Genomic DNA, 23,645 nt, shown 5'->3' with positions numbered 1-23,645 from the left:
CATTGGATAGTGAGAGGGAAGGATAACAGATGGACAATCTTAATGTTGCACTAGTGCCTACAACATATTAAAATAATCAAAGGAAGGCCTAAAGCTTAATGAATAATTTATAGACACACATGGACAAAAATCACAGTAGACAAGAAATCATAGAATGGTTGTGATCTACTCTGGTGGAAGGAAAACTCACCCTGATTAGGTTCCAGATCCCTATAAGAATTCAGGAATTATGATTATCATTCTTGTCAAGGTCTCTGAGGCTCCTTCTCATAAAGTTCTCTATCATGCCTATGATAAGCTGGTAAAGGCTCTTTTAAAAAAAAAGGTGAATCTACCTCTCTGCCTCTAAGTAGGATTACACATAAACCACCATCAGAATCAATTGGGAAGTAGGTTTTACAATCTCCCTTCCTAATATGTCCCAGTTCTTAACAACAGTCCCTGTGAAGACATTCTCCCTTGGATCTGTTAGTTCTCACTTCATGTGGCATCTTTTCAGACTATTTGCTTTCTTTTTGTCCCCAAAGGAGGATAGCCAATAATCAGTCATCTCCTTCCACATGATAACTTCTTATCTCATTAAAGGCTCCTGATCAAGCTTTACTTCTCTTTCCAAGGTTACCTTCTTCTGAGATGAATATGCCAGGCTCCATTAACCCATCCTCACAGTCCTTTTTACCAGCCTCCAAGTATAAAAGTAGCAGTTAAATGAGGGGTCTGCCTATGATTTCTCTGGTAAAATGGTCAATGAGAATGATATTCCACTATTGACCATTAGGTGGCAGGTAGCATCCATAGTTCAGACTCCAAAGGCATCTGACTTATTAAAGAGAAGCTGGTTATTGTCCGTTTCTTTTTTTCCCTACAAGGATAAAGATTTGACCTTTAGGTTCATTGTTATAGAGAACTTCCAGGTGAGGAAACTCCCTTTCTCCATGCAAATTAGCACCTTTTCTGCAACTTATTGCCTTGGAGACTTACCTGGAGCACTGAGAGATTGTGACTTTCCCAGAGTCACAAAACTAGAATGTGTCAGAAATAGGACTTGAGAGGGGCAGCTAGGTGGTGCAGGGGACAGAATACTGGCCCTGGAGTCAGTATGACCAGAGTTCAAATCTGGCCTTAGACATGTAACACTCACTAGCTGTGTGACCCTGGGTAAGTCACTTAACCTCAATTGCCCTCACCAAAAAAAAAAAAAAAAAGAAAAAGAAAAAGAAAAGAAATAGGACTTGAATGCAGGGCTTCCTGGCTTTGTTATCAGCTCTCTGTTCAAATCCAGCCTGAGATGCTTACTAGCTGTGTGACCCTGGGCAAGTCACTTAGCCCTGTTTTTCTCATCTGTAAAGTGAGCTGGAGAAGGAAATGGCAAACCATTCCAGTATCTTTGCCAAGAAAACCACAAATTGGATCACAGAGAATCAGACATAACTGAAAAACAACTGAACAACAGGCAACAACAATAATTTGTCTCAGAGGATTGTTATGAAAAGAATGTTGTTAAACCACTATCTAAATATGAGTTATTAGTGTTCCATATATGAGAGACATCCAGTTCCTTGTTGGATATCCTGTTGCAATTTTATCCATCCTTTTGCCTCATGCTACATAGTTGGAATAGACAGAGAAGGCTGGTGTCAAATAGAAGAAGAAGTTTTGAAGTGGAAAAGATGAAGAATTAGAGACAATGGCAGCGAAAGTGACAGCACAGACATGCTTTTTCAAAAGCCTCTAGAACACTTTACTTCCAGTTCTAATGTAGGCCACTAGTTTTGTGGTAAGTTTTACTTTACTGGGAGACTGCTTTACTGGGAAGTGGGAAGTATAGATAACACAAGGCACTAAATTTCTGGATTAGCTATCTCTTTTCTGCTCTGCAGCTGAGAGGCTGAAGAGGAAGAACCAGTGTGAAAGGAGGAATTTTGTCTAGAGGGTGGAAATGGAGAAAGAATGGTGTTTCATGAGAAATGTGTCCATTGGTTTTAATTTTACCATGCTTGCAGGTAACCTTGAGGATGGTAACTGGCAGTCTGCTGGATTTATAAAGGAGGGGATGTGGCCAATGGGAAAGGCAGAGGCTCAAAAGTGACACATCATGATTTAATCAATCTATCAACCAACAAGCATTTATTAAATGCTTATTATGTGTTAGGCACTGTGCTAGACACATACTTCCAGATAAAGAGTTTTGGTACATAGAAATAGGGGCACAGTGCTGGGTGATTAACGGCCACCTGGCACAAGGCTCAGATTACTGACAGGTCCTATGTATCAACACCACTACAGAAATAAGTAAATCGAGCTTCAGAGATGTGAAGTTACTTAACTAAAGTCACATACTAATTCATGCCCAACCTACAACTAGAAAAAAAAAAAGTGTTGGGACTTACCATCCAATATTCTTTCCACTATATCTCGTACACGATCTGATGTTTCTATCAGCTTCCTATTACACTTCCCATCTTTTTCCATCATTATATCTATTCATATCATCCACATAAGGTTATATCGACTGAGAGGGGGCTTGTAGTGGCAACTAATGTTTCCTAGTCCCATCTGTACCTTAGGCAGCAAACTAGATTACCCATATTCCAAACATGGAAAATACTTGCTTTCTGCCCCTCCAAAGGTGAGTGATATTTATTAAATCTATGTTAATAAAAATTTTAATGATCTAGAAAGGAAAATACAAAGTAATTCAATTCAATTTAGCACTATTAAATATCTACTATATACAGTTAGCTTGAGTTGATGAATGGATTATCCATAGTATGTTTCCTGTCTCTATCTAATTGCCAGTGCTTGCTGCTGGCAATAAGCTCCCCAGCATGGGGAAAGAAGAGAGAGTAAAGATGGCTGACTTAAAAAATACTAGTAGCTCTATATTAACTTAAACCAATGACCTGTACATCCCAGTGGCGCCAAAGGTTGTGCGGGGGAGAGATATGTGAATTCGCTCCATTACAGTGATAAGCAATCCTGAACTTTTCCTTGTAAATTAAGGTTCTACCTTCTGCGTATTTGTTTTTGAATTACAATTTACTGACTCCTATGATTTAGATCTGGAAAGGACTTTTTTGTTGTTTAATCGTTTTAGTCAAGTCTGACTCTTTGTGACCTTATTTGAGGTTTTCTTAGCAAAGATACTGGAGTCGTTTGCAATTTCCTTCTCCAGCTCATTTCACACATAAGGAAACTAAACAACTTGCCCAAGGTCACACAGGTAGTGACAGAACTCTCACTTAAACCCAGGTTAAAATGCAATTTACTTTCTATTGCATCACTCTGCTTTCATCCATTAAATCTATATACATTTTTTCTTGAATATTCACAAAATTCCTGCCTCTGCCATTTCTTGGGGTTAGAGAAGCACACGTATATGTGTATATATATATATATATATATACATATACATATATCTGTGCATATATATACAATTTCTACTACATCAAATGGTGCTTGCTTTTATTTGTATTAAGAGGATTTTTTTAAAAAGAACTCCAAAGTCTTCCTCTTACTTACAGCATTCTAAGAACTAGTTAGTGTCTCCCTATAACACACCTTTCATAATTATACATATTTTTATTATATCTTCTCTCAATATTCCTCTTTATGATGGAAGAGCCCTATTCATGTTTGTGTACTTCAGAAATAGACAACTTAACCCTGTGCAGCACTTGACTCTATCACTTCCCCACCATTTGTACCTCTTTCTTTTTCTTTTCCATTCTTTCCTTTCCCTTTTCTCTCTTTTTTTTATCCTTCCTATGATTTCAGAGTATACTTCACATCCTGTGCTGTGTATGTTCTTATGGAAATGTCCCCTTGACCATTTTAACTGACCTGCTCTGACATTTTTCTAGCCAAAAAGCTGCCTTTTGGGGAGTGTCCTTAGGTACCCCCAATGCTTTAAGGACATACCTAAAAGTAGAAAAATTATATCAATGGAGATTTCTTCTTGAATAATCCATAAAATAAGGGAATTTTAGTGTATAGTTTTAAAGGTCCTTTCCAGTTCTGATGTGCATAGATTTTTATTTTAACAACCTATATTTCTCCTGCTCCCAGATTTAAGTGGTCTATCCATTTTGGCCACACTCATTTTCTGGGACAAAGCATTTTCATTTCACTTGTATTCAGTGCTCCTAGAGACATCATTATAACTTGGGTAGCAAAACCTAGCTTTAGGGGAATGGGACAGAGCTCAGAACAAGGCCTGTAACAAAAATGCAACCAAAACTGTTTCTGAAAGATCTCAGCACAGACTCCTCCTTTAAGAGAATGCATATGGCTTGCCACTCAGTGGTAGTATCAGGTACTGCCACAAGATACCAGACACCAGTGGAGAGAGACACACAAACACAGACACTCTCCCCCAGCCATCTCCCTGGTGGTTAATACCTAGAGAAAGAGACGCCAACAAAGGACCTGTGACAATACATTTCTCCTACAGAAATTCAGACAATACAGCAGTTTTCTCACACCCCAGAGGCTCACCCAGATCTTACTCTTTTACTGTGAGCAGTATAAACCACCAAACCACGAAGGTTATCCGATATATTTCTCCTTAAATATTCCTAATGCCTTCCCCACTCTGTAGCAACAGGGACTATGGTGCTATCCACAGTCACAGTGCTGAAACAGCAAATTGCTTTCAGCTGACCATGGTGCTGGCAATCTGATTGTGCTACAATTCAATCCACTTATTCTGTAGAAGCGGTTCCTTTATTTACTTCTATTTCTCTTTTTGTCTACTAAGCTTTAGAAGTTCAATTTTGCATTCATTCTTAACACAAGCCCAAGTCAATCCATTATTTTTCACCCCATTACCTCATTCCCTGAAACCAGATTGATGCTGGCTCCAGACTCTTCTGGTGTTGATGGGGAAAGGGAATAATAGTTATTCACATTATTACTCACCTCAACCATATACCTATGGTTCAGTATAGAATGCCTGCATATTAAATAACCATTACATGAAGCAAGAAGAGAAAAGTGCATGTTCTAATTCATGTTTTTATTTTTGTTTGGGTTTTTTTTTTTTTTTGCTTTTTTTTTTTAGTGAGGCAATTGGGATAAGTGACTTGCCCAAGGTCCCACAGCTAGTAAGTGTCAAGTGTCTGAGGTTGGATTTGAACTCAGGTCCTCCTGACTCCAAGGCTGGAGCTCTATCCTCTGCGCCACTTAGCTGCCCCTCTAATTCATGTTTGTTAGAAAAAGAAATGTTTATTTCTAGCTGGTAGAGAGTATATATAAATCCAACTTTTTATAGATGCTACCTTAATCCTACAAACCTTCTTTACTTCCTGAGCTACAGGAATTCTATAATTTCTGCTGTATTTTCTTACCACTTGCTGCACATTTTGTGCTACTGAAAGGAATTCCCTTGATTCCTTCTGCCTATATTCTGGGAGAAATTCGATGTTGGCGATACGGAACAGCCCAACAAAGTAAAAAGCATCCTTGCTTTCAGCCTGGCCTGTGAAACAAAAAGAAGACAATTAGGTGGCTGCATCACACTAAAGTAGTGTCTGATTTATGCCAGCATTGTGCTTATGAATTCATTGTTTTTAATGACAAATAAATATTTCACAAATAAATATTGTGCTCTAGGTAGTTAATATCATGTCTTTCATGAGTAGTAAATGATGGCACCCCTGAGAATATCCTTTTCTCTTTTGACAGATCTATTTAGAATAAGGTAAAAATATAATTTTTGCAATTCATGGACCCCCTGAAGTTGAAGTTGTTGGGGAGTAAACAACATATGTGGTACACTCATAAGGAAAGCCAAGTGGGTGGAGAGTGAGAGGTTTATAGTGTTAGAGATCTTGTGATGGGATCAAAGTAAAAGCAAAAGAGGACCACAAACTCCTGGCCTTTGTTCAGAGTGATATGCCCAGCCTTCAGTCTCAAAGGCTTGTCCCCATGCCATTTGCAAAAGTACTGCATAAGGGATAAAAGAACAAGTAATTTAGAAGACCTAAATCTGAGTCCTAGATCTACTGTTGGCTAGCTATGACCTTGGAAAGCTCACTTTACGTTTCTGGGACTCAGTTTCCATATATGTAATATAAGGGACTTGGACTTCATGACCACTAAGGTACTTGCATATCTAATGACCTACAGTTCTAAACTGACCATCCTTTAGAAAGAAATGTAGCAGAGTAACAGGAACAGTAACAGCCATTGGTCTATTTTTCAAAATACCATTTTCCATGCAAGTGGTCATCTACTCTGCCTACTTGTAAGTCTGACTTTGCCCAAATTTTCCTAAAAAATGTAGTCAGTATAACTTAGAAGCAGAGTACAGGACTAACTCTAACTTTATGTAAAGATTGCTCATTGTATTCCCTAATATGTCAAGGTAAAGAGGATTCTGGGTTTAATGAAATCTTCTGAAGTAACTTTCAGAAACTTATTTGGTGGCAACATTCTTCAATGGGAGTGTCACAGTGGGAAAACCAGCAGGGCCCAGATATCAGGTTACCTGGACTGACCCCTTATCTCCAAGCCATATTTCCTCTAAGATCATCCTTGGATCAGAAATTTACGCCACTCTCACCTCTTGCCCAGAGGATGATAATTAAATTGAGATCTGAGCTGGTACCTGGGAAAAAACTGTCCTTGATGAAAAGGAATTATAAATAAATCAACTGCTTCAATCTTAACTATCCTTAGAGCAGACACCAAATGTCTCCTCAACTGGCCACCCAGCACTGCTCTGTACCACCAGACCCCCTGATCATCCAGACTAGCCCAGTCCACAGTCTTGTTCATCCTGACAAGGGGACGAGAATCAAATCACCTGCCTAGCTGGGGTCTAAGACACAGCCCTCTCTTCCTCCATCCCCACCCTGTACAGAAAAAGGATGTATTGTCAACTCATATTACCTCCATTTTCTCACCTCTGCCTCACTTCTCAATCCATTAAAATGTGGTTTCTGACCCCACTACTCAATTGAAACTATTCTTTCCAAAGTTGACAATATTCTCTTAATTGCTAAATCTAATTGCCTAGTAGGCAGCCAGATGTTAAAGTGAATCAAGCACTAGACTTGGAGTTAGGAAGACCTGAGAGCAAATCCTGCTTCAGATGCTTACTAACAGAGTGACCCTGAAATGGCTACCTTACAATATTACGAAAACGTTGGTTATTATTATTGTATGTCTTTGCTTTTTCTCAGTATTCATCACTCTTGACCTTTCTACAGCTTTTGACATAGGTGACAACCCCTTCCTTCTGGACACTTTCTCCTCCCTAGGTTTTTATAGCATTGCCCTTTCCTGGTTCTCCTACCTGTCTGAACACTCCTTCTGATTCTCCTTTGCAAAATTATTTTTCATCTCTTAACTTCTGTGCATAAAGGTACCTCAGGACTTCATTCCTGGTTCTTTATTTCTTATTTCTCTCTAAATTTTCTCTTGGTGATCTCATCAGTGACTATGGATCTCATTATGATCTCTACACAGATCCTAGATCTATATTAGTAACCTTCATCTCTCCAATGAGCTTTTTTTCCAAGTAGTGCTTTATCCACTATGCCATACTAGTTCTCTAATACTTTAATACCTTGTTTCTATTAAATGTTCTAATAATCCTTTGGTTGTCACTGCCTTTGCATTCCTAAGTCAAAACTTGACCTCCAGTCCTTAAGTCCCATAAGATAAACTAGAAGCAGAAAAACAAAAACATAGAACCTTATAAGAGAAACAAGACTTCATTTGTATATGAGAGGAAAGCTGGCAAGTCTTTTTGCTTCATGCATCCTATAAACTGGGGTTATACACTGTGCTTCACTGGGGTTGGGTCACCAATTGGCATAAAATTTTGGAACCCTACAAGCCAGATTAGGACTTTTTTTTTTGGTTCAGGGAAGCATTTGAAAGAAGTAGCAGCTGTTCTTAATTTCACTGTTGATGATTCTGTCATTTGTGACTTCAAATACCCTTCAATAAACTGGATTCTACAAGGCGTGTTTGGTGTGGGAGCTCTTCTAATTTTTCTCAAATAGTGGACACTGGTTTATCTAAAAACAAACAAACAAACAAACAAAAAACCTCACCCCTTTGCTACCAAATGGTGGAAAAAGTAAACAGGAGAGCTTGATTCCCTCTCCTGCCTCCCAATAAGCCCTTGTGAACCACCAATTGTCACATACCCCCAATAGAAATTACTTTGTATTTGCTTTATATACAGTGTCCCCAAAGCCAGTGTAGTTTTAAACTACCCCAAATGTCTTAGTGAAGTTTTAGCATTTGAGAGCTTAATACTACGCAAAGATTTTGGGGCCACTCTGTATATTTTTTCAATACTTATCTGTGTCTATGTTGTTTCCCTATCTCCATCTTGATACAATCTAAACTCCTTCAGAGCAGGAACTGTTTAGTTTTTGTTCTTATTGTACTAGTGCTTACTGTAATGCCTAACACCTGAAATTATAGATGAACTGTATACTAGGAGCTTAATGAATGCTAGCTTAATTAAATTGAATTGAAAACTTTGAGAGACTTGGAACAACTAGCTGATTAGATGCAGAAATAATAGATTTCTTTTCTGCTCTAGCTTTCTCCAACTTTTCTTTGTATCTCTAATGCTTAGCATAGTATTTGGCACAAAAATTGTTTTCTTTAAAAAAATTATTGATAGTATTTGTTGTTTGTAGCATCACTATAATTTCCCCTGATGCCTCTTCTCTCATCCTTCCCAGAGAGTCATTCTATATAACAAATGGTATTTTAAAGAGGAAAAAAAGAAGAGGAAAAAAATCAGTTTAACTGATTAATATATCAAAAATAGTCTGAAAATATTTGCAATACATAACAATCATGGACCTCCAACTTCCATAAAAGGGTTAGGTGGGAGTATCTTTTCATACCTCATTTTTTGAACCATGTTTGTTCTTAGTAATTTTGTAACATTCACTTTTAATTTTTTTGTGTATGATTGTTCTTTCTGTTTACATTATTGTACTTATTGTCTATCTTATTTTCTTGGCTGTATTTACTTCATTCTGCATCATTTCATGTAGATCTTCCCATACTTCTCTGTATTCATCATATTTGTCGTTTCTTAGAGTGTAGTAATATTGCATTACATTCCTGTTCTACCATTTGTTTATCTATTCGCCAATCAATGGACACCCTCTCAGTGAACATAGGCATATAATAGACTATGTCACTGAAAGGAGAAGAGACAGACAGGATGTGAGAGTGATAAAGGTGATGTGAGGTACAGAGTGCTAGACCAATCATATACATCCTCTTCAAACTAAACATTCACATTCAACAAAAGTGGCAGCCTCAAGCTTTGATGATTATTAGAAGACTCATTGTCAACAAATTAAAGCTCTTCTCTGTGTGTGAACAATTTATAACTGACTTGAAAGTAAAGTTGAGACAACACACTGTGGGTAACAGTGGATCAGAAAAAAAAGTGAGCAACTTTCAGAGATTTAGTATAGAACACCATATTTACTCGTCTGGGCCAGAACCCATCAGGATTGGTTTGCTGAAAATGAAGGGGAAATTCAGAAGCTACTAAATGAAAAATGAGTACTCTACAGAGTCATAGGCAAGATATAGTTCATCGATGTCTAAAAAAGGCAGTGTTTAAGTCCATCAAAAGTAAAGTGCACACAAAGCTTAGAGAGATGCAGGATTCTTGGCTCAGTAAGAAGGCAGACAAAATTCAGTTTTATGCTGATAGTAACAATTCAAAATATTTTTATAATGCCCTGAAGAATATTTTTTGGGCCAGAGACCTTTAGTGCATCTCTACACAGTGTTGGTAGAGCCACACCCATCAATGATTAAGGACATGATCCTGGAGTGATGGGCTGAATACTTCCATAGTGTTCTCAACAGACCATCATCAACCAATGCTGACAACACTGACTATTTACCTCAGGTTGAAGTTAATCCCTCACTAATTAAACTTCCAACTGAAGAAGAATGGCTTTGAGTGCCATTAGGCTCCTCTTGTGTGGCAAACCACCTGGGCCTGCTTTCACTCCAGCAGAGATTTACAAGGCAAAGGGTCCACTGCTCATACAAAAGTTGATGGAAATCTGGATTATATGGCAAAAGAAGGTTATCCCCCAGGAGTTCAAGGATGTCTTCATTTTCCTTCTCAATAAAGGAAATAGGTTGTCCTGTGACAGCCACAAGGAGGTCTCTCTCTTGGTCATTGCTGACAAGATTCTTGCCAGAGTCCTCTTTAATAGGCTGATCCTTCACCTGGAAGATGGTCATCTACTTGAGAGCCAGTGTGGCTTCAGAAAGGGTGAAGGAATGTTTAACATGGTGCTTGCTGCCCAACAACTCCAGGGGAAATACAAGGATCAGGAAAGAGGTCTGTACACAATATTTGTTGATCAAATCAATGCTTTTGATATTACTAGTCATGAGGTTGTGTGGAAGATCATGGTGATATTTGGTTACCTGAAAAAGTTCATCACTATTGTTATGCCAGTTTCATGATGGCATGTTTGCATGACCATGGATAATCTATGTTTGCATGGATTCTGGATAATGGACAATGATTTTGAGCTTTCCCAGTCACTGGTGGAGCGAAGCAGGGTTGTGTATTTGCTCTTATATTTTTTAGCATGATGTTTTCAGCAATGTTGTCAGATGCCTTCAACGAGGATGAAAATGACATTAAGGTCAACTTCCACACTGACAGTAAATTATTTAACTTGAAAATTATTAAACTACAAGCCAAGACTAAAGTGGAGGGAAAGTTGGTGCATGACTTCTTGTTCACAGGTGATCGTGCACTCAATGCAGCCTCTGAGGCTGAGATACAACACAGTATGGATCAAATTCTCTGCAGCTTGTGCTAATTTTAGCTTAACAATTAACACCAAGAAAACAGAGGCTCTCCACCAGCCAGCACCACACCATCCACACATGGAACCACTGGTTCCAGCAAATGGAGAAATTTTGAATGCTATGGATAAGTTCATTTACCTTGGCAGCATACTTCCCAGGGATGTACATAGAGATGATGAGGTTGATGTACACATTGCCAGAGCTAGCTCAGTGTTTGGGTGAGAAGAGGTATTAGGCTTCATACCGAACTGAAGGTCCACAGAGTCATTGTGCTGACCTTATTGCTGTATGTCTGTGAAACCTGGACAGTCTTACCAGCACCATGCCAGAAAATTGAACTGCTTCCATTTGAATTGTCTTAGAAAGATTCTGAAGATCACTTGGTAAGATAAGGTACAAGAGACTGAGGTCCTTTCTCGAGCTGAACTGCCAATCTCATGGGCTGGCCATGTTGTTTGAATACCAAACATATGTTTGCCTAAAATACTATTGTACAGAGAACTCATACAAGGCAGGCACTCACATGGTGGTCAGAAGAAGCAATATAAGGACACTCTCAAGTTCTCTCTGAAGAACTTTGGTCTTGTGAGACATAGGAAACACAGGCACAAGATCATCCAGCATGGGATGCCCACATCGAAGAAGGTGCTGTGCTCTATGAGCAAAGAAGAATTTTGGTAGCTCAAGAGAAATGTGAGATGAGCAAATTTAGAGACAACTCCCTTCTAAATGGTCATATGGACTATTTGTGCCTGACCTGTGGTACAGACTTATGAACTCACTTAAATCCACACTAGCGCATTGTTGGTAATACCCCAAGGAATTCATTGATTATAAGTCTTCCTATATGCCTCACTGGATGGGGGAGAGTGAGGAATATAGGAATATTTGGGGTACAAGCTTAATAGTTGAATCTCTGGGTCAAAGAGTATGAATATTTTAATTACTTTATTTGCATAATTCCAAATTGTTTTCCAAAATGCTTGTACTGATTCACAGCACCACAACCATGCACTAGTTTGCCTATCTTGACACAATCCCTCCAAAATTGACTATTCTCATCTTTTGTCATGTTTGACAATTTTTAGGTATAAGGTAAAAACTCAGTGTTATTTTGTTTGCATTTCTTAGTAGTGAGTTGGAGCATTCTTTCATATGATTGTTAATAGTTTGTAGTTTTTCCTTTGAGAATTGATTGTGCAATTCATTACTACCATTTACCCTCTTTCATGATTATTGTTTCTATTTTGTGCTGTTCTCCTCACTTCAGGTTCCAGTCCAGTGTAGAAACCTTGAGAAGCCAGGGTGTCTGAGACTCAAGCCTAAGGCGGGTTTTGGACTTGAAACTGGAACTGTGCTCTATCATTTATGGAACAGGCCTAAACTATGAACCTAATCCCCTTTCTCTCCCCAGACACTGAGGGGGTGCAGGGGAGAAGGAAGATTAGGTGTGTAGTTTAGCTCATTTCCCATAGAGCACAAGTCCCAATTCTAAGTCCTAAACTCCCTTAGGGTTCTAGCCACCCTGGCTTCTTAAGGCTTCCTCGCAGGCCTGGCTTGTTGCACCATCCCACCATCAATACTGGCTCCATCATAGTCATGGTTCCAACTCCCAGTTCCATGAAAATCACCTCCAGCATCTTAAAGTGAGGACAAAAAAAAAACCCAAAACACCACAGAATAGAAACAAAGACCCCCAGATCCATTCCTCCAAGCTGGGGTAAAAGAGGGAGAACAGGGGAAAGATACTTTTAGTTGGTCGTTTATGAGCACAGCAGATAAAAGTTGCTTACAAGAGCACAGTAGAAAGAGGGTGGTAGAAAAGAGCATAGCTATAAAGGGTGATTGGCTCAAGTCTCACCAGTTCCAAAGATGCAGGCAGCCAATCAAAAGAGGCTACTGCCAGGTACGTGGTGGGACGCATGCCTCAATGTTACCTGAAATGGGCATGCCCACACCAGACCAAGTTACAATGTATTGCAAGGTCTTCATCTCCATTTATGAAATATCTCTCTTCATTCATTGAGATCTTCTCCAACCACTGAAAGATTTCATTGTTCCCCTCCCCCCCACATTTCACTGAGTTAGGTGGTACAGTGAATAGAGTGCTGGGCCTGGAATCAGGAAAGCTCATCTGCCTAAGTTCAAATATCGCTTCAGATACTTACTAGCTGTGTGTTCCTGGGTAAGTCTCTTAACTCTGCCTCAGTTTCCTCATCTGTAAAATGAGCTAGAGAAGGAAAGGGCAAACCAATATCTGCAATATTGGTTTGCAATATCTTTGTCAAGAAAACCCCAAATGGGGTCATGAAGGGGCAGGCATGACTGAAATGACTGAACAACAAAATTTCAAACCCTCCTTTTCCCTCTTCATTCATTGCTTTTAGGCACTCTTCTTTCCTAGAGTTATTTTCCCTTCATTTTAAACCTTTTCCTTGATTACAGTAGGTCACATATTCCCTTAGGGCAGCTAGATGGCTCAATGGAAAGAGAGCTGACCCTGAAGTCAGGAAGACTTGAATTCAAATCCAGCCTCAGACTAACTATGTGACCCTGGGTAAGTTACTTAACCTTTGTTTACCTTAATCCACTGGAGAAGGAAATGGCAAACCATTCCAGTACCTTTGCCAAGAAAATCCCCATGTACAGTATGGTCCATGGGATCACAAAGAATTGAACATGACTAAACTACAATAATATATTCCTATCTTCTTCTTCCCCCTCCCTGTTTATGTACCTGACTATTTTGCCATTTAGTAACCCTCCCCCCCAAAAAAAACCATTGATTCAACTGTAGGTCTAATGTTGTGAGTTAGTCCATGATGTTTCAGAACTATTCCCAGCACTTCTATCTGACTTCTGTTGTTGTTATTTTCAGTGGTGTCTGACTCTTCGTGACCCCATTTGGGGTTTTCTTGGCAAAGATACTGTAGTGGTTTGGCATTTCCTTTTCCAGCTCATTTTACAAATGAAGAAACTGAAGGAAACAGGGTAAGTGATTTGCCCAGGGTAACACAGCTAGTAAGTGTTTGAGGCCAGATCTGAACTCCAGGCTGGGCACTATATCTACTGGGCCACCTAACTCCTTGTATATTTTTACAAAGAAATCTCTTAAGGATCTTTCTGTTGTTAATTTCTTATTGTTGTTCTTGTTCTTGTTCTTATTAACCTCATGGGTGACTTTCTCATTTTAGTTTTATTTTTAACTTTTTTGGGGGGGGGGAAGGGGAAAGGATAATTTATTTCATTATTTGTGCCTTCTTTAGTTTCTCTATCTGTTTACTTTTCTTGTATTTCTGTCATCTGCAAAGGAAACAATTTGTTCAGTTCTGGCTTCCTTAGTAAGAATGTTTCAATTACCATTATTTTATTGAACTTTCAATTTTAATTGATAGGCTCAAGTTTGCAGGGCATGTCATCTTGGATTGTATCTTGACCTCCTTTGTTCTTTGGAACACACCAATTCACTCCCACCTGCAGTTCTGATGGGTACAAAATAGTCTTGCATTACTTTAATTTCCTTTCCTTTATATTTTACGGTATTTCTCCTGGTTGATTGAAGAATTTGTTGATTATCATAGGAATTGTTAAATTTAACCACCATATATCTTGGAATTTGTAGCACAGGGTTTTGTTTTATTTTGTTTTGCTTTTTCCCTTTAGGAAGTGACCTTTTGAGTTCTGAATTTTGAATTGAATTTTGAAATTTGAATATTCTTTTAAATGACACTTTGTTTTCTATGTTCAGAAGTTCTGGGCAGTTTTCTTGTATTATTTCTTGCATTGTTGTGCTCAGTTCAATATTTTTTTTCTTGTTATGTTCTTCTGGGAGTCATAAGCTTTAAATTGTCTCTATGCATTTTATTTTTAAAATCGGTATAATTTGCTTGTACAGAGATCATGGTTTTTAACATTATTGTTTTTTCTTCTTTTTTCTTCCATATTGTCCTTCATGTTGGCAGATTTGCATTCCCAATCCATTGTTGTTTTTTTTTCCTTGATGAGGTCTTCACTATGATTTCAAGTTTTTCTATTGTGTCAATTTTTGCTACATTAACCATAAATTCTGTTTTCAAAATTCTTATTTCTCTTTTAAACCAATTGGAAATATTCTACTGCAGTTCCATCATCGCTTGGGAATACACAGGACCCTCTGCTTTATCAGGTGTTGCTTCATTTTTCTTTGTCTTACAATATTTATTCATAGGTGTCTGGACTCATTCACAGATCTAGAGACAAATTCCATTCTTTTTTTACTGTCTTTCCTATACTATTCACCTGCTTATACTCAGGATTGTTAAATGAGTTTCTTCCATTTGAAATCTTTGGTAATTTAATTTTTTCTCTTATATTCAATATGTTCAATTTTTGACTCCTTCTTCTTTGCCATTAGTCACCCCAAGGATCGGACCTCAAAGCTGCTTCACTTTCTTCCCTCATCGAGGAATTCACATTTCATCATTATTGAGTTGTTGCCTAAATGACTTCTGGGGCTACAGAACTGCCCCCAGATCAATGTCAATCTTCCTTCCCTCAGGTCTGATGGATATACACACATGTGGGCATCTTGCCTCAGTTCTTTATGTTCCTCTGTTGTCAAGATAAGTTCTATCATAGCACAAAGCTCTGCCACACTACAGTCCTAACCAAAACAACCTTCTGCCTTTTGGTTTTCCGTCACATAGAAGAATAAAGGTGGGGTGGGGAAGAGTTGAGTTCTATTGCAAGCCTATGACTTGACTTGGGCAGCCCTGCAGGAACATGATGGTTGGTGGGGAAAGAGGAACTAAGTGAACACATTAAGGGTTAGGGATTAGCTTTCCCTGCTGTTAATTCATTTGGTTGATACCTTTTTAGAGTTCTTGGTGTCTTAGATTGTGGAGACAGTTGAAATGTATTTGCCTCTTGTGTATAATTCCTATTTTGGAGAAGTTTGAGAGATCATGAAGATTGAAAAAGGTATCTAATCCTCCACTGTGTTGGTCACATCACATAGTAAATTCTTATAAATGCTTATTGACTGACAATTATTGAAAAAGTGCAGAGAATACAAGTTTCCATTGAACATATCTTTTGTTGACTATTAAAAAAAACAACTTGTGATTCAGCAGAAAATTTCATCCTAAAGGCTTTTCTCCAACTAAGCATCTCCCAAACATATAACAAAATCTTGCAAGATTGGAGGTCCTAGTTACAAGAGCAGAACTGTGAGACAAGTGACCTGAGGTTATCTGAGTAAAACTTATAGCTAAGGGGAATATTAAATCTGACTTGATTAAGTCTTAACAAAATAGAATTAAAAATCAATTTTCCATTTCACAACAGCTTGTAAGTGTCTGAGATTGGATTTGAACTCAAGTCTTCCTGGCTCCGGGTCCAGGAGAACAAAGAAAATAATGATGGTTCAGGAAGGGAAGCAGGGAGAGAGTCAGGAGAAGCTTCATGTAGAAGGTGGTAACTTGAGCTGTGCCTTGAAAGAAGAGAGGGATTTTCTAAAGTGGAGGTGAAGAAGGAGTATATTCGAAGTGTGAGAGATGGCTAAGGCAAAGATATGGAGACAAGAGAAGGAGTACAGTATGTATGTGAGGAATAGAGAGAAGGTAAGTTTGGCTGGATCTCAGTGCAGGATGGGAAGAAATGTAGAATAAGGCAGGGAAGAGATCGGGGACAGTGAATAGCTTTAAAAGGTACTTGTATGCATGTTGTCTCTCATAGAGTGTAAGCTCTTTGAGGGTAGGGATTATCTAACTTATTTTTTCTTTGTGTCTCTGGTACATAGCAGACAATTCATTGAAATGTTTCTTGATTGCTATTGCATTATACAGACAATTCATATACCATGTTTCTGCAGGTGACATATATTTGATTACTACACACAACTCTTTCATACGTTCTGTGTGTCATTTATTACATGAGGCTCATATTTTTGGCTTTATATGTGCAACATTGTCATTTATGCTATGATTGTGTACAGTGAATTATAATTTTTTGTGTACTATGGTTAGCTCCATGAAATGCTAATGTAAAAGATGTAGATTAATGCATGTCTGTGACTTCATTATTTTAACATATGCTAAGATTCAATAATTATATTGAATATGTTTTCCATAAATTTCTTTAATTATTTCATATGCTAAGTTTTTTATGGTGTGCTACATATACATAGATATCTTGGTGGATTCCAGTATGATTTTCAGAGATTTCAAATTCTTCTGTAGGGGAGGATATAAGGTATAGCACAGTGCCTGACATCCAGTTAACTGTTTAATAAATACTTGACTTGATTTGATATGTTTTTCCATCATTATGGCAAGAATCTTTCTAATTCTTAATCCAGAGGGATAGCAATATGAATTTGTAAAACATCTGAGTTGCAGAATGTTTCTTTTTTTAAAGAAACTATATGTCTATATGTATTACGTGTGTGTGTGTGTGTGTGTGTGTGTGTTTCTCTATTTATATACTATATGTCACCCACTGCATCCCAGGCCATTGCCAGTTGTCTTGACTTTTGTCTTGCCACTGGACTTTGATGGCCTTGGAAGCGAGAGTGAAGCTAACAACTCTGTGCAATTCTGCTTCATTTAAATCCAATTCACACACAAGTCAAGACATCACCCTGTGACATCATTAGTCCTTTCTTCAAAAATGAAAGATGAACAACAAGATTTCTTGAAAGACGCAACATAGACCATTTTGTTCAATGACCCTCTGATTAGTGATCAAGTGAGTTATTAGAGATATGTGTTAACCAAAGATCTATGCCACTGTCATGGAAAATATCCAGCACAGAGTCCAAATAGAAGATGGATTCCCTATAATGTAAGGTCTTCCAGATGCTCCTATTGTACATAACATCATGCTAATTACACAAACCCCAGCAACATTGCAGAACTTCCTAAATGAGATGCATATTCATTTAAAAGCATCTGGCCTAACTATCCATATGGGAAAAATAATGTGGTTGAAGAACTATGGGTACCTAGGTGGTGGAGTAAGGAAAATCTGAGTTCAAATCTGGCCACTGACACTTACTACTTGTGTGATCCTGGGCAAGTCACTTAACCCTGTATGCCTCAGTTTCCTCATCTGTAAGAGGAGCTGGAAGGAAATGGCAAAGCACTCCAATAAAACCCCAAATGGGGTCATGAGGAGTTGGACATGACTGAAAAAAATGACTGACTGAAAATGTGTGAGATGCTGTCCTTGGCCCTGCTAGTTTAAAGACAAAATAAAATGCTGCCTACTTACTGGAAACATCCTACTTATGGATAACATAATTTGTCTTCTTGCTTTATTTTTTTTTTTGAGGCAATGTGTTGCAGTGGTTAGTGAATGGAGTTCTGGACTTGGAATCAGAAACTCAGGTTCATATGCCACCTCTGACACTTAACTGAGAGCGTGATCCTGCGATCCTAAGCCTGTCAGGTAACTATTTTGAGTCTTGGTTTTTTTATCTGTAAAATGGAGATAATTATAAATGTCATGCCTACCTCACAGTGTTCTTGTGAGGCTCAAATAAGATAATGTATATAAAATGCTTTGCAAACCTTGAAGAGTTATATTAATGTCAGCCATTATTATCAATATTACTTTGTTTCATGGTTGAACATCTAATCATAACCAGAAAGAAATGAACTGTAATGAGAGGAAATAGATTCAAAAGTAATACCTTTACAAAACTTAAAACAGTTTTCAAAATGTCATTAAAAAAATAACAAAAGTCCATCTCCATTTGCAAAATTCTTCCTTTTGTCCCAAATCCTGAGTGTCCACTGAAACTCTAAAGAAGCCTATTGATGTCATTTTTAAAACTCTGCTCCAAACAAACATATAAACTGCTTGGGGCATTAGTTTTACAGAGAGAAATACATGCAGTCCTGTGTCCCCACCAATGGGGAAGGAATTAAAAGGGCATTCTCTGGCACTCAAGGATGCCATCTAAGGTTGGTAATGTCTAAGTAGACATACATGTGGTAAGAGGAGGTAGGGGGTTGGGCTCTTCCTTTCATCCATCTCTCATCACTCTGATGAGTGTAATTTATTAAATCAGGGCCCCAGTATTCAGCATCTAGTGGTAAAAGGGATATACCGAGCAACACCTGCTGCATGTACTGACCAAAGAAGCATGGAATTCTGGGAAAACGGAGCAGATATAAAGTCTCTGAGCTCCTGAGCTTTGAATGAAGTTTCTCTTTACATACGAACAGCCTCAAGGGTACTTCTTGCTCTGCTTGGTGACCTCTTGCCACTAAAACACCTGTCTAGTGGAAAACAGTAATCAAATTCACTGGGTACCATCCAGTCCCACTTTCTATTCCATTTCAGTCAACTTTTAACTCTCCCCTTTACCAAAGTGATCAAATTTCAATTACCAACAAAAATTCCAAAACATCTCAAGCTGAGTAAACCTAACATCTCCTCCTGTCAATTATACTTGTTGTGAGATTGTTAATGATGAAAAATATTAGAGAATTTCTTCATCTTAGTTGATTCAAACTGGAATAGGTCCAGCACCAAAACTCCATTTGCTTCTTAGGAAACTAAGACCCTTCTCTGGCAATAACAGCAAAATTATCTTGAAATTTGAGTCTTTTCCCCTTCTCGCTAGCTATTCTCCTACAACTTGCTGTTTTCCACCCCTCTGGGTACCCAGCATTCTCAGGTTCTCCTCCCTCCTTACCTTTGACTCCTCTCTCTTTACCAGAAAAAACTCCTAAAACTTACACAATAAGGTAGAAATAACTGAGATTCAAGATATTTGAACTACCCCTACCAGAGTTATTTGCACTTTAACAAAAACAAAGCCTGAAATTGGAAGGATGATGTTCTAAGTAACCTTTAGGGAATCAGCCAAGGGGATAGGGGAGATATAATTAGTTGGTGGTCCTTCTTCAGGACATGTCTGCAAAGCAGCCAGTAAGGGCTCCCATGATAACAGTATTTGGACAAATGAAAAGGTGAGATTATGAGTGAGTGAGGTGAAGTTTTTTTTTTTTTTCTGAAGGACTTCAAATTCATTCAATTTATCTGAGCAGGTAAAAACACTCCAGAACTTTCTTTCTCCTGCCCTCACTCCCACATTTCCCTCTCCTTTCTCCTATCCTTTTAAAATTGAAGTGGAATAGGGTCCAGACCATTCCAATTCATCCTCTACCTCACACCAAGGTCTGCTTAGGGGATGAAGGAATACTATAAGGAAAACACATAGAATTTTACAGGATGCATAACGGAACCCACATTTATAATGTATCATTAATCCCAATGCATCAACTTCCATGAGCACACATTTTAACTCACTGATATGGAGCCATAGGAACGTCCAGGTGATTACTGCTAGGATGACTAAAAATGCTGTGAAAAGAATGATTTTATTCTGGATGTTCCAAAAGGGGGTTTTCTTGGCTTTCTTCTTGGATTTGACTTTTCCAATAGGTTTTCTGTGTGGCTTTCTGGGTGGTTTCCTGACTGGTAGCTTCTCTGGTCGGGTTACCATTTGGACAGAGATATTAGATACCTTAAAGAATGGGAAAAAAATATAGACAGAGAGACACATATAAGCAATTATGCATCAGGCACAGCTGGAATAATAAAAGGACATACCTATGCAAGGAAATTTTGGCACAAAATTTCCAAAGTAAAGGGCCAAAAGGTGAAAATTCATAGCCTATTTATTTTCTTTAGGTAAGTGATCCTAGAATCATATATAGAGCTGAAAATTGTCTTCAAAGACAAGTTAGTCCAACCTGACAATTTTATACATGAGGAAACTGAGGTACAGAGAGGTGAAGTCTTTTGCTCAATATCACCTAGGTAGTAGGTAAGAGAGCTGGTTTATGAACCCAGGCTCTCTAACTTCTGATCTAGGGCTCTTCACATGGTGCCAGTTGATATTTGGTCTGTCCATGGATGCATAACCATGTCTCAGTCCAGAAAATTAACAGCAACAAAAAGTTCAAATCTTATTCTTCAGTGGAATGGGTAATTTTTATTCCTAGTTATGACAGAATTCTTTGCTATTAGAAAAAAATAATTTACAGATGATGTTTTGTTTTGGGGAGAAGACACATGCATCCTGCTTACAAAGCTATTACTATGTTCTTTTGAGTGATTGCATTGCCTTGGTTTACCAATCAATAAAATGGGGATGACAAATACAGAACTGACAGAGATTACCTTGACAAAAACCACTAAGTAAAATAAAAATATTCTGTTTGAGAGCAAAAAAATTGCAAATTATCACTTAATGTTGCCCTTCATCTCAGCTTTCTTTCCTCTTCCTTTCCTATTTGACAATGTGAGAATTATAGAATAATGTATAGAAAGGACTTTGAGCTCCTTGAACAAAGAGATTTATATACATCAGTATAAATAAAGATGAGATAATTTCTAACTGCAACATTTTTAATGATAAAGGAGTGAAACGCAACAGCCTAGAACAAAGGTTAAACCTAACCAGAATAAGGATTCTAAAGAAATAATGTATTTTGTCCTACTAATAAGCCCAGTTCTTATAATATATATTCATACCAATTAATGGGCTAATTTGCAGCTCAGTATGCTCTAAATTATTCATTGGTTTCTCATTCTTCCTGCCAAACAACCTTGTCCAGTGGAATGTGGACTATAGTCATCCAGCTGAAATTTAACAACGGTAGACTTAATCTAATGCTGTGCCTTCGAGGAGGTGAAGATAGTGTTTCTAAAGAGAAAAATAGCCACTGTAGGATATGGAGTGGGCAAGTAAAAATAAAAATTCCCTTCCAAACATCTTCTAAATGATCCAGAGAAGGAATTTTCCCAAAATACATATTTATAATGCTTTCAACATGTAGGCTGAGTTTTACTGTCGATTTTCAGTGGAATCATGTCAAAGACAGGCTTTGCCCCCATCAGTTTGCCCTGGCATTTATTAAATGCAGTTTGCTTAAAGATCAGCACACATTCAGTGACATTTTCAACACACAGCTGTTGAACAAATTGCCACTGACAAAGCTTTGGCACAAGCTTATAGCTATTCAGAAGGGTGGTGCAGCCCTCACTGATGAACAGAGAGCAACAGACCCTAAGCAGCTAAAAGAGCAAGGTTTGCAAATACTACTTACATTCAAGTCAGCAGATTTGGCTGAATCATCACTGTTGGGTTTCTCCATTTTAGGGGAACTCTTCTTGAGTTTGCAGGTACAGTTGCTCTAAAGTCAAATTTGCCCCTAACTCTTGTGCAATGTCCCCAGACTCCTGTCCTTGGGAGAATTAGCAACAGCATTCAGGAGATCACTCAGGGCAGGGCATCAATTTACATCCAGCAGTTTCCAGTTCTGTAATTGCATCTGTCTCACTGTTCCACAGAGGGTGTTAAAGGGACGTGGCAAATTGAGTCCCAAACTGAAGTTGGGTAGGCAGGTTTCCATATATGAGCTGGTGTTTATGTTGATTGCTCCCTTTTGGAAGCGGAGGCATAGTGCCATCAGCTTGGTGGGGGGAAAGAACATAACGTTATTTGGGTACTGTGCATGAGAAAACAAGCATGAAATTGACAAATTGAGTCCCTGAACTCTTTGCATTTAATTTAGCTTTAGAGCTGCATCAACCAATTATGCTATTTTTTAAAAGTATACATTATGAGTTTAGGTATGGTGCAATAAATTTAACGAGATTTCCAACATTGCTCTAAACTTTAAAATCAGAGTTAGAAAATGTAAAAAAGAAATAACTTTTCCTACCCCCTCATTCATACAGAATACCTTGTAATAAGAGCCCTCTTTGGAAGACTGAGAGGCAGCATGGGTTAGTAGATAGAAAACTGATCTTGAGCCAAGAAGATCTGGGTTCAAGTTCCTCCACTGACAATACTGGCTGTATGACCCTGGGCAAGTTAACTTAACCCCTCAGCAGGAAGTTTAATGAACACCATAGTTTCAATCTCTCCTTCCCTTAACAGACTCAGACAGAGACTGGATCCTATGGTCCAGTACAAGAACCATCCATAATCCACCTCTAATCTCTCATTCAGATCTTGATTCCCTTTCTTTCCATTATAACCACATTGATCTAATACTATACTTACTATGTCCATAGTATGCACATGATTAATATTTGTTTTATGATTTGATTAATTAATCTGTTGTGATGGAGGGGTGGAGATTCTCAACGTAATAAAAGGCAATGGTTTTAAGTACTTTATCCATAGACTAAGAAATAATTATTTGACTTTGGTTACATTTTATTAAGGCTGCTAGATCCCAGAGGACAATAAAAGCCAACATTCAAAAGTCAAGTTGAAAAAATCAAGAGACAAAATAGAAATGATGATGAAAAGATGAGAACAATGACTATAGAATAGATGAGGTGAGAGAAATTAGTCAAGATTAACCCAGTATTGTGAACCTAGAAGAAAAAGAGGAGAAAAAGGAAGAGTAAAAGAGAGAGGAATAAAAAATCTTTAAATATAACCATATCCTTTCATACTTCTTTTACAGCTTAAATTGGCCTGTGGGAGCCTTTAATTTCTTGGCAGCCAGAAACATACTTTACACTGGGGAGGTACAACTCATAGGCTTCTGTCTGTCTTCCAAGCCAAACCCCTTCATGTTCCGTTATCCAAGTCTCTTAGCTCTATGACTTCCTCATATTAGTAAGACACATGGTGTGTATAAGAAAGAAGACTGAACTTGGAGTTAAAAGGCCTAGTTGCAAGCAAATCTAAGCACTGTGGTTTACTGGTTGTCAGACAATGGGCAAGTCACTCTACCATTGTGAACCTGTTTCCTTATCTGTAAAATGGAGATGATTATAATTATACCATCTAT

At 38.1% G+C, this 23,645-nt stretch overlaps 1 protein-coding gene across 1 annotated transcript in view; it reads right to left on the bottom strand.

The window, feature by feature from the left end:
- The window catches only part of TMPRSS7 (transmembrane serine protease 7), an 85,360-nt gene extending 63,371 nt beyond the window's left edge, over positions 1 to 21,989 (bottom strand). Inside the window, exons 1-3 of the mRNA XM_027868215.1 lie at positions 21,942 to 21,989; positions 20,137 to 20,353; positions 5,349 to 5,479 (exon numbers count right to left, since the gene is read on the bottom strand). Coding sequence (XP_027724016.1) covers positions 5,349 to 5,479; positions 20,137 to 20,353; positions 21,942 to 21,989 — 396 coding nt within the window. The remainder of the gene's footprint in view (positions 1 to 5,348; positions 5,480 to 20,136; positions 20,354 to 21,941) is intronic.
- Positions 21,990 to 23,645: the final 1,656 nt, after the last annotated feature.

This window comes from Vombatus ursinus, unplaced genomic scaffold (assembly GCF_900497805.2).
Source record: "Vombatus ursinus unplaced genomic scaffold, bare-nosed wombat genome assembly UNPS02001419.1, whole genome shotgun sequence".
Classification (NCBI taxonomy): domain Eukaryota; kingdom Metazoa; phylum Chordata; class Mammalia; order Diprotodontia; family Vombatidae; genus Vombatus; species Vombatus ursinus.
The sequence above is the reverse complement of the archived record's forward strand: the minus strand, read 5'-3'. Positions and strand labels throughout refer to the sequence as shown.